The sequence below is a fragment of the Pristis pectinata genome, chromosome 3 (assembly GCF_009764475.1).
Source record: "Pristis pectinata isolate sPriPec2 chromosome 3, sPriPec2.1.pri, whole genome shotgun sequence".
Taxonomy (NCBI): domain Eukaryota; kingdom Metazoa; phylum Chordata; class Chondrichthyes; order Rhinopristiformes; family Pristidae; genus Pristis; species Pristis pectinata.
The window spans coordinates 28,068,553-28,081,162 of NC_067407.1; the positions used below are offsets into that span (position 1 = coordinate 28,068,553).

Sequence of the window (12,610 nt, forward strand, 5' to 3'; positions counted from 1 at the left end):
TACATTGAACACTGCTGAAAAATGTTCTCTGCAAGATGGTAAACCCAAAATTTCAAGAGGGATATGAGGTAAAGTTCATTATCATAGATCAGAAAGAGGTAATCTTTACTTGGAAGCAGATGGGATGATGATGAAAGCCACACAAGACTGACAACACAAATGGTAGAAAGTGGTGGTGATTTGATAAATACCACATCCCTGTTCAAATGAGGAAAACAACTCAGATTGGGAGACAGTGCAAGGCCAGATCCGGCAGGATACCCATCGATCCTAGTATGCGAAGGGCTTTATGCCAAAGTTTAAAGAGACTGAACGGTTATTTTGGATGCTTTTTTCTGCTCTTAATTGGCCATAAACATTACATCCTTCTTTAATAATGTATTATTGAACATGTGCCCTTTTAAGAATTGTTCCATCTGTTATATTGTCAGCAATTAATAAACTGTAATTGGTTGTCTGTCTGAAAATACATACACAAAAAGGACTACACTCATGACTGTGTGGCTAAGCACAGCTCAAACACCATCTATAAATTTGCTGATGACACCACTGTTGATAGAATCTCAGATAGCAATGAGAGGGCTTACAAGACTGAGGTAGATTGGCTGGTTGAATGGTGTCGCAACAACAAACTTGCACTCAACGTCAGCAAGAGCAAGGAACTGACTGTGGACTTCAGGAAGGGGAAGTCCTCATTTGAAGGGTCAGTGGTGGAAAGAGTAAGCAGGTTCAAGTTCCTGGGCGCCAACATCTCAGAGGATCTATCCTGTGCCCAACACATTGATGCAATCATGAAGAAGGCATGCCAGTGGCTCTACTTCATTAGGAGTTTGAGGAGATTTGCTTTGTCTCTTACTGATTTTCTACAGATATATGGAGAGCATTCTGATTGGTTACATCACAGCCTGGTATGGAGCCTCCAATGCACAGGATCGCAAGAGGCTGCAGAGGGTTATAGACACAGCCAGCTCCATCACGAGCACAACCGTCCCCACCACTGAGGACATCTTCAAGAGGCAGTGCCTCAAGAAGGCGGCATCCATCATTAAGGACCCTCACCATCTGGGACATGCCCCCTTCTCATTACTATCAGGGAGGAGGTACAGGAGCCTGAAGACCTAAACTCAACAGCTTCTTCCCCTCCACCATCAGATTTTTGAACGACCCACAAACCTATGAACACTACCTCATTTTTCCCTTTTTTTGCACTATTTATTTTTGAAATGTATAGATATTTGGAATTGATTTGTTCTCCTCACTTGTACCAAGGTACAGTGAAAAACTTGTCTTACATACCATTCATACAGATCAATTCATTACACAGCGCATTGAGGTAGGACAAGGTAAAACAATACAGGGTAAAGCGTCACAGCTTCAGAGAAAGTGCAGTGCAGGTAGACAATAAGGTACAAAGTCATAATGAGGTTAATTGTGAGGTCAAGAGTCCATCTTAGCCTGCTATGGAACTGTTCAATGCACTGTTACTGCTGCCACAAAACAACACATTTCTTCATCATATGTCAGTGACAATAAATATGATTCTGAGGAAATGCTCTGTTCTTCTCCAAGCTCATTTGTTTAGAAAGGAATTTGTTAGTTTAACTTGCCAATGGTTCTCCGGCATTTTAAAAAGTGATTCATATGAAAACTCTTAATAAGTCTCCATTCAGCAGTAAAACTCCAATAATCTGGCACCCTTGGGACTTCAGTGGTGCTGGAACAGTGAGTTTTCTGGATCATTGGATGTTACTGCCATTAATAGCCAGACGCATTATCTTACATTTTAATGTGTTTATGGAGTACTACATTTACCAGTGAACCCAATAAGTTTAAAAGGAGTGGGAAATGTACAAGAATTCTGCACTCTGACTGCAAACCTATCCATTTTCCTTACATCTGGAGTTCCAGGCACCAACCCTAGCTCTGGTTGCACACCTGGCCCACAGTCTGCATCCAGATTCTACTTGGATTCTACACCCCCACAGACCCCACTTGCACTCTGGACCCCCAGCTCACATTCCGAATGAGTGGGCCAGGTGCCAGATTATCAGGATTTGTGAACAATCAGATGCTGGATTATCAGTTTTACTTGCACTGTTATTTGCAGTGAGTAGGTGATTGGTTTACCAATTGACTACAGTAGTTGTTAATCTCCAAAGCATTATGGATGTTAAAGGAAAGAGGAGGTTGGAAGGCACCAGACTCATGCTGCTATCAGTCATTATACCAGCAACAATATCTGGAAGCCTCAGTACATCAACACTTATAAATGAAGGTGGACAAATACCAACATTTCTTTAGGGCACAACAAAATGTTCACTGTACTTTGTATTTGAGTTTTTGAGCCAACTGTAACATTGGTGGGACTGCCACTGATATGCAAAGATCAACAATGTTCTCAATCTTTGTTTCTAATTCAGTTCAGGCTAGAACTACACTATTTGACAGGGCATTGTTTCCACTTCTATCAAATTAGTGCCCAATGCTGCCACCTCTTAAGAAATTTGAATGTGACGTAACAAGTTTTGAAATAAGTAAAATCAATAGTATAAAAATCTAAAAAAAATACATAACTCTACATAAAAATGGCATTTTCCAAATTCCTTCACCCCTTAATCAGTCACAAAACCATGTGGCCCATTATCAAATAGCTCCGTCCCACTCACTGAAAAGCATACACAGCAAGTTATTTTTTACTGGTACAATACTGCAGAGAGAACCAAGTAGCCACACAGATTCACATCTGGTGCTTGAGGGAAAAGAAGGGTAGAGGGCATTGAAGGGCAAAAAGGCAAGCATAAAAGGGTCCATCCAGACAGATACGGAGCCTACACTCAATGAACTGTACTCAGTGGTCAACAGCGTTGAAACAGGATACCCTGAGGCCCTCTTCATTATTGCAGGTGACTTCAACCAGGCAACCTCAAGAGTGTGTTACCAAAGTACTACCCGACCATCTCCTGTCCCACCAGGGGGCCCAAACACTCTTGACCATTGCTTTACAAGTTTTGAGCAGAAGAGGATTGGCTTGTCACCACCCCCCGACGGTTATTTGTTTTACCTGTACTACATCAATGCACTCGGTACTGACTCAATGTAACTGCACTGTGTAATGAATTGACCTGTATGATTAGTTTGTGAAACAAGCTTTTCACCGTACCTCAGTACAAATGAACAATAATAAACCAATACCAATGCACCCGAACACATGGTCACATTGATGATGCAAGATCAGTCTTCCAGAGGGTGAAACTGAGGAAAACATCTGGCCTGGAGGTGGGCTCTGGCCATAGTCCTCAGATATTGTGCTGATCAGCTGGCGGGTATATTTGCAGACATATTTAACCTCTCCCTGTTTCAATCTGAGGTTCCCACCTGTTCTGAGAAGACTAACTATCATCCTGGTACCCAAGAAAAAACAAGGTAACATTCCTTAATGATGACCAACCGGTGGCTCTGACATCCACCATCATGAAGTGCTTCAAGAGACTGGTCATGTAGGCAGGGCATGGTAGTGTAGCGGTTAGCGTAATGCTATTACAGTGCCAGCGACCCGGGTTCCAATTCCTGCCGCTGTCTGTAAGGAGTGTGTATGCTCTCCCCGTGTCTGCGTGGGTACATGTTACTAATAAAGATACTCTTATTAACTCTAGCCCTCCCAGGAAACTCAACCCAATGCAATTCGCCCACTACAGGTATACAGTGGACACCATCTTCCTGACCCCTACACTCATCTCTGGAGCATTTGAACAGTAAAGGCACCTAACTTAGACTATTGTTTATTGACTACAGATCCACCTTCAATTACTATTATTCCAAGCAAACTCATCACCAAACTCCAAGACCTGGGACCCAACACCTCCCTCTGCAACTGGATCCTTGACTTTCTGACCAACAGACCCACAATCAGTGAGGATAGGCAAGTGTACAGGAAGGAGATAGAGAGCTTAGTGACATGGTGTCAATTACAACAACCATTCCCTCAATGTCAGCAAAAGAGCTGGTCATTGACTTCAGGAAAGGGGGCGGTGCACATGCACCTGTCTAAATCAATGATACTGAGGTCGAGAGCTTCGAGTTCCTAGGAGTGAACGTCACCAATAGCCTGTTCCAATCATGTAGATGCCACAGCCAAGAAAGCTCACCAGTGCCTCTTACTTTCCTCAGGAGGCTGAGGAAATTTTGGCATGTTCCCTTGACACTCACCAACTTTTATCAATGCCACCATGGAAAGCATCCTATCTGGATGTATCATGGCTTGTATGGCAACTGCTCTGCCTGGGAAGATGAGATAGTGACCAGGCACGGTAGTGTAGCAGTGTATCACTTTACAGTGCCAGCGACCTGGGTTCAAATCCAGCCACTGTCTGTAAGGAGTTTTGTACGTTCTCCTCGTGTCTGCGTGTGGTTTCCTCCAGGTGCTCCGGTTTCCTCCCACATTCCAAAGACGACGGGTTAGGAGCTGTGGCATGCTATGTTGGTTACCAGAAGCATGGCGACACTTGCGGGCTGCCCCCAGAACACTCTATGCAAAAGATGCATTTGGCTGTGTTTCGATGTACATGTGACTAATAAAGATATTTTATCTCTTATCTTATCACAACCTACCTTGTTATGACCTTGCACCTTATGGTCTACCTGCAACTGCACTTCCTCTGTAGCTGTGACACTTTGTATTCTGCTATTGTTTTTACCCTGTACTACCTCCATGCACTGTGTAATTGAATTGATCTGTACGAACGGTATGCAAGACAACGTTTTTCAGTGTACCCTTGGTACAAGTGACAATAATAAACCAATACCAAAAAGGCAAATTAAACGCCAAGCCAAAGGAGATAGACAATTTAAATTTATATCACTTCAATACTGTAAACATTTGAGGCCACACTGGTCAGCTATGTTTATAAGTCTATAAAGCAGAAGTGCATCCTGTATATACTATTTTTTTGCACTATTCGTGCTTGCACAATTTTTTCTGTCGTGGTGTATTGTATGTCATCTGTTCTATGTATGTCCTCTGTTGTATGAGTCCTGGGGGGGAAACGATATTTCATTCCTCGATGTGTTTTAAAATGACAATAAAGTATAACTTGAACTTAAACATGGAGGGGAATTGCAGATCTTAGGCCACATTCCAGATTAAGGCACAGCCATAAAGATGAGCAAAAGAAGTGAGGAATGTGCAAAAGACTATGGATGGATGTAAACAATTCTTGAAAGACTTGAAGGACTTACAGAGGTACAGAGAGTTGAGGCCAAATGAGGATTTGAACAAAATGATATAAATTTTAAAACTGAAGCATTAGTGGATGATTAGTAGCCAAGAAGCTGATTGATGCTAGGTAAATTGAATTGGGGATGAATTAGGAGATTGTAGCAGAGTTATTTTGTAGAGTGGAATATGAAAAACTATAAGCAAAAACTTACTGAAAGAGGTCGATGTTAAAGAAATCTAAGAAGGTGAAGAAAAGGTTTAAGAATGAACAAAGGGCTTAGCTTATTGAAATAGATGGAAAATAGAATTGAACACTGTATAAAAATTCCTATTTTTAATAGTGGTATAGACCAATTTAAGTTACAGGTCTTGCAATATCTTCTGCTCCAACTTCAGCAGGAGTCGACTGAAAAGGCATCAATGCACAAATACAAGTGAAAAATGCATAAACAGAGCAAAAATTTTCCCCAAACATTTATTTTTGTATTTATAAATGCACAAAATATGCAATGAATTCTACTAAAGAACACAGGTTTATTCAAAGGCATTACTATGACACCCTAATCATTGGAGGCATTTCCGTTTCAGAAGAATGCACAAATGTGGAAAACTTTTTGTTAAGACAGGATAACTTCTGCAAGACTCTGATGCTTAGCATCACTCAACAAGAGTAACAATTGAAAATCGGCATGGAGATTAGCACAATAAACTCAGACTCCATTTTCTAGGATATGAAATAAAACATCAGAAAATTAGTAGTGGGTAAATGATTACACTGACCTCCATACTCACTACTTCAATTGATATTCTCATTATTTCAATGCCTATAATGTACTTTCTCCTATCAGTGTTAGTGTCAGCAAAAAAAAAATTCACCTAAATATCTTCTCACTAAAAACAACTTTTTCCCCCCACACATATATCACTAATGAGCCACACTGGTTACATTCAACTGCAAAACAAGAGAAACTATTTCGTGTTTTGAAAAGTAATTCTTGCTCTTTTCTACATCATGGTGTGATGGTTTCACCACCAGGTTTCCAATTAGCAGGGCAAACTGAAAGAAAGGAAAGACATAATTAACTATATAAATAATCTTCACAAATGATGAAATACCCCTAAATTAATTTCATATTGTTAGCAACTGTTGGAAAGGCATCATCATGCAAACAAAAATAATAGGAAGTAACAATGTAATTTCCATTCTCTGTTGTTTCCTTCCTAAGTGAGAGCAAACAGTAGCAGCAAAATTGTGCAATGTCTCAACTACATCAATTTGGTCCAGTTTTCATGTCCTACATGTGATGATGTACCTCACCTCTGCTGTCACTGGTTTATTATTAAGCAATGTAGCCCTTCCACATATTCACATCAATGTGATCTACGGTAGATACATTACTCCAAGTCCTTTTTAGACACAGGTGCACCTGCCTGTGATCCTAGTTCAAGACACCACTTTCTTCCAACTCCCCAAAGGTAAACAAACTTTCCAAAGTCATTTTCTTGTGATGTAAGGCAGTCAAAAATAATCAGAATAAAGAAATAACTTTAAGATCAGAGAAGATGAAACCAAATGGAACAAAAGAAATTCTGATCCAAAGAAACAAATAGAAATCACATGAGGTTTCTTCAGTATTTGTGCAGCAATGATCCAAATTTTGCACGTCTACAGTAATGGGATTTGGTTAAAGATGTATTAGAATTTGCAAGGGCAAAGGTACCAACATGGCTTACATCTGCTCCTACAAGACAGACCCATTACAAAATTCATGTAACGTAGAAGTCCAATTTGCTGCTTCTGTCTGTTTCTCTACCTCTTCTGTACCAGATATTACATACCCCTCAGTAAAAGGAACAATAAATAATTTGTTTAACCATTTCTTGAAAGAACACAAGAAAATAGGAGCAGAGTGTAGGCCACCAGGTCTCTCAAGCCTGTCCTGCTATTCAATTTGATCATGGCTAATCTATGCAGGTCTCAACTCCTCTTCTGTGTCAGTTCCCAATAGCCCTTAATTCTTCAATCTTTCGAATATTCATCTATCTCCACCTTAAATATTTGAATGATCTGCCCTCCACCACCTTCTGGGACAGAGAACTCCAGTAATTCACTACTATCAGAGAAGAAATGTCTATGCACCTCAAGTTTTAACTGACTGGCCTCTTATCACTTTTAACTATGTTCCTTGGTTTGTGACTCTCCCACGAGGGAAAACACTTCAACATCAACTCTGTTAAGCCCCTCTAGGATATTATATCTTTGAATAAGGTTTACCCTTCATTCTGCTAAACTCCAAGGAATACAGATCCAAACTGTCTATCTTCCCTTGAAAGAACAACCCTCTCATCCCAAGAATCAGCCTAGTGAACCTTCTTGGGACTGCCTCTAATGCTGCTATATCCTTTTATAGGTAAAGGGATCAAAAATGTGCACAGTATTCTAAGTGCTGCCTCACCAACATCCTATACAACTTTTGAAAATAAACTCCCTATTTTTAAACTCCAACCCTTTCACAATAAAGGCCAAAATGCTATTTACATTCTTAACTGTTTGTTGGACCTGCTGCTAACTTTTTGTGATTCATGCACTGGAACATCTAGATCCCCTTGAACCTTACTCATTTGCAGTCTCTCTCCATTTAGATAAAAGCTGCCTTTTGACTTACTGAAGTGCATGATCTCACAGTTCACTACATTAAAGTCCAATTCGAAATAAAACTACTACCAATTTCAAATTGTTTGAAAATTATTGCATTCTACATAAAGCAAAATGTTGTAACCTAATGCATTATATACTTTCTGTATGTTTCCCAATGTTTAAAATGGCCACATTGATGTGAATTATAATTGGCTCCAATAAAAAGTTGTGGGAGAAACACATCAGAACAAATATTTCTATGTCTTTATTGCAGCTGCTGTAGAGGTAATCAATTCCTAAAGTAGTTGAAAGGATTCATGAATTAAGAAATCAGATTAGAAACAAACTAATAATTAAGATATTGGATTAGTTTAGAAAACTAACACCCATTTTAATATGCAAATCATGCAAAACAATATAACTCAGCATAGAACATCTTAGTGAACATTTCTTATTTGAAAATGGATCAAGCACTTCTGTGTGTTATTCATTTTAATGTGCCTGTTTCTCAAATGTTAGATATGCATCAAATAACATCACTAATCATAAAATGCCCAACTCTGCACTAATCAACATCAAATGGGGTGCAAAGGTGTAAACCATAACCACCATGGAATAGTCTCAGTAGAACTACGAGAATATCATGCAACTTTGTTCCTTTTATTTAAAAGGGATAATCTTAGATTTCAGTGGGCATCTTCACGATTCACTGTATTTGTAACACTTCCTAAAGTCTTCACAATATGCCAAAACTATTGCTTTTAAGACTAGTTTTTTCATAAATTTCAGATTTTATTAAATAACTTATATTTAAATTCCCCAGCTACCTATGCGATATTCAAACGCGTGTCTCTAGATCAATGGCCCAGAACTCTGCCCTACTAATCCAGTAACTTCATCACTATTATGCAGCATCCCAAAACTGATACCAGAAATTATCGTATTTGTTGGACTTAAAACACTGGTGCAATGTTCGTGTCTCCAAAATATGGTGAGGTAATACATAGATAGCAGCATCAGTTTGTGAAAATTAACATGAGAACATTACTTTCTCCCATGCCCATCCCTGGCCACATCTATAAATATCACAAGTGATAACCAAAAATATAACTGCTGCTACCCAGATTTCTTAATGTAGCACTGATGATAACTTTGCAAATATTTTCAATGACAATGGCAAATGATTGCGTGAGTGGACTTAAGTGGTGTTCACATAAAGCCAATAAATTAACTCCCAATATTATTAGATAGCTAGAGAACTCTGCCTTTTATCAAATTAGTTAACTTTCCAGGTGTTTCTGCACTCTGGTTGAATATACTGTAAAACTGTACATTGCCAGAAATTAATCATCAACATTCATTAGACTGACTGTGTACAGCCAATTCATCTTCAATGTACGCATACTAAAACAAAACAGATTAAATAGAATTGATGAAAATTTTCTAGCAACTCAAGTTATTGTTTGCACCAATTTCAATGAGTAAGTAAACAAGTAGCTGGTATCTTTTAACTAGTTTGTCATATTAAGGAGTCGTAAACAATGGAAATTTGAGCCTACATTTTCTACACTACTTCATTGTACAATTTGGAAGCCACAGGTAGGTCAAGAGGTGTGACTGGGGAAGAGAACTAGTAAACAAGAAGCTCAAAAATTCCATCCATGTATCATAATGAAATGAAAACAAGGGAAAATATTCCTGCAGCCTATATAGATCGGTCGAGAAGATGGGATAGAAAGAGGGAGTACAATGAAATATGAAATGGTCAATTTTGGTAATGCAACTAATTGCAAAGTAATCAATTACATCATTTTCAGACGGGAGCCTAGTGCAATGGAAAACTAGGCACAGGAATCAATTGTTGTTACGTGACAATGAAGTGGAAGTTATACATATACCTCCTCAGCAATAAAAATCAAAGTTTGTTCTGGATCTTTGTTCTAAGTGCGCATGATAAATTAACTGATATTAATTATTAACTGTTATTGCTCTCGTGGAGGATAGATCAGACCATCAAAAGCAAATTCTTCTCCACAAGAAAGGCATTATGAATTTGCTGAGCATGGCAAACCAACGTATGTTTTGTACAAGGATTGCTGCAGCAAAATTCAATTGTATGCAAAACTAAAGGCATTGTGCATAATAGAAAGGCACTGTGCATTTAACAGGCAGGTCATTGGTCACTGTAGCTGAGAGGCTTCTGCTTTTACATGAGTGACACATGCCATGCACTGTTTTGGTGCCACGTAATGCCACTGTGTTAGTGCACTGCATACTGAGAGAACTGCAAGCAAATCACAAGCCTCAGATTAAATATATTTCTGATCACATTGAGCAATCAGTTTTTCAATAAAATTCTAGCATGTAGTGCACGGAAGCATTACCCTATACAACAACATTTCTAGGCAAGTGTCTTTTACAATATTCATGCATGATAAATATACATTACCTTCTCCATGTTCATCTGTAAATTGGAATGCTTGAACCAACCTCATCACTTCATCCACTGAACGCCCAACAGGCAAATCATTGATCATTATCTGACGCAGTATACCAACATTATCAATGATGAACAAACCTCTGGGGGAACAAAAGTACCATCCTTAAACAACATCCAATACAAATACAATTGCGTCTGAGCCTAAAAGCTCTAGGTTACCAGTTTACAAAATGAATTTTCAAACAAGACTAAAATCTTATTGAAAATTTTAGGCACTACCTTTAATAAAGAGTAACTGTTAATGAATAATGCAAGGTTCTACATTTACTTTAAGTTTACATTTAGAAATATTTCCTGAAGATCACAGATATTAGAATATATAAAGTGCAATGATTAAAATATAAAAGCAAATTCAATACTCGAGAGTACAGATGTTCACAAGATATGAATAGCAGAGATGGAGGAATAATGCTAAGAGTCACATTTTATATATTTTGCAGTTGAATAAATTAGACCACAAAGCCACACCAAAAGATCAGCAAGGGGCACTAGAGTGGAAGATAATTGTCTATTAATTTAACTATGAGTTATTACCACACGCTCATGCACAAAGCCCCTAGGAAAAAGACAAGCTTATGTTCTGGCAATCATGAAGTAGCAGCAGTGGGAAAGCAAAGGAGGAATAAAATATAATCCTTTAGCTTTAGCATAGTGTTACGGACTCAGTGAAAGTCCCTTTAAGATAGAGAGTGTGTGTGTATGTGTGTGTGGGGTGTGCTTACGTCAATAGAAGATAAAGGACGTAATGACATTGTTGAAGAAGTTAGGAGAGAGAGAGAGAGAAGGGAGAGAGACACCAGCCTGCTTGTTTTCTCTATCGATGGATGAAAAACAATAACTGTGTTTGCTACTGAAATCCATGTATGGAAGTTGGAAGTAATCCGGTGGAGTTCACTTTGTTGCTGACCTATAGAAGGAAACAGGTATTTGTGTGTGGACGACCACGATTCGGATGCTTTTCGGGGTGAGGAAGTCACTACCGAGTAAACGCTGAAGTGTCGTTTGGGGTTCCATCGTGGAACATTTGGATTTCGTATTTACTCTCCCTATGTTCTCTACATCTACGTCTTATCTTCTGACAACGGTGGTTGTTGAAGAAGCCCTTGCTCATGCTTCACCTTATGGCTTGCGGAACTGAACTTTAAGAACCATTCCGGAACTTGGAGTTTGGGACTTTATCACACCACAACACACACACACGACGAGTTTAGTTTTGGGGTTAACGTTCGAGGTTTAACATTTTTGAATTCTAACATACTGACATTTTTACTTTTATTTTACGTATTATCATAAATAGTGATTAATAAAATAGTTTTTAAAACTGAATCATGCTCAGTGTGTTTCTTTTGTTGCTGGTTCGTGACAAAATTGGGGGCTCGTCCGGGATCCAATCCAAAGATTAACAAGTGTCGTCTGGGATCGTTCCCCAGATTGACGAGATTCGTTCGGGATTCAATCCAAAGATTTTTGAGGGAGGTCTGATAATTGCTTTTTAATTGGCTTGTGTGTGTGGAAACCAGCAGCAATGGATATTAAGGCATTTTTGGAGTCACCAATCCAAAAGGGATTGGAGGTGGCAAAAAGGATGATCTGATAAAGATTGCTACAAGGCTAACCTTACAGAAGTAAAACAGTCCATGAGAAAGGCAGATATTCAGAAACTGATAGCTGGCCATTATGTGGAAAAGAAGGTGTTTGAGAAGGAAGTGCTAAAACAGTTTCCTGGCAGTGAAATAGCAATTTCTGAGGCACAGGTGCAGCTGGCAAAGATAGAGGCTGAACGAGAGCAAACCCAGTTAAAGATAGAGGCTGAATGAGAACAAAAGAAATTAGAAGCTGAACAAGAACAAAATAAATTAGAAGCTGAACGAGAGCAAAAGAAATTAGAGGCCGAACAAAAGATAACTTGGATGAAGTTAGAGGCTGAACGGGAATGGGAACTAATTCGGTTAAAGTTTGAGGCAGAGGAGAAGGAAAAACAGAGGCAGCATGAGTTACAAATGAAGCGTAAGAGTTTGGAATCTGATTCTGAAGATGGTTTTTTAACCAGCAGGGAGGTTCGATTAGTCCCTCCGTTTGAGGAAGATCATGTTGATCAGTATTTCCAACATTTTGAAAAGGTTGCTGTGAGTTCAAACTGGCCAAGGAAAGGATAGGCTCTTATGGTACAGAGTGTGATTAAAGGTAAAGCTCAAAAAGCTTATTCTGCTTTGCTGAGGATGCAGCTGATTATACCAAGGTAAAACAAGCTATATTG

The 12,610-nt window shown here is 39.0% G+C and overlaps 1 protein-coding gene across 1 annotated transcript in view; it reads right to left on the reverse strand.

Annotated features, from left to right (window-relative positions):
- Window positions 1-6,213: 6,213 nt before the first annotated feature.
- LOC127567776 (peroxiredoxin-1-like) overlaps window positions 6,214-12,610 on the reverse strand; it is a 45,600-nt gene continuing 39,203 nt past the window's right edge. The window contains exons 5-6 of the mRNA XM_052010811.1: window positions 10,303-10,433; window positions 6,214-6,272 (exon numbers count right to left, since the gene is read on the reverse strand). Of these exons, the coding sequence (XP_051866771.1) occupies window positions 6,226-6,272; window positions 10,303-10,433 (178 nt within the window). The 3' untranslated portion in view covers window positions 6,214-6,225. The remainder of the gene's footprint in view (window positions 6,273-10,302; window positions 10,434-12,610) is intronic.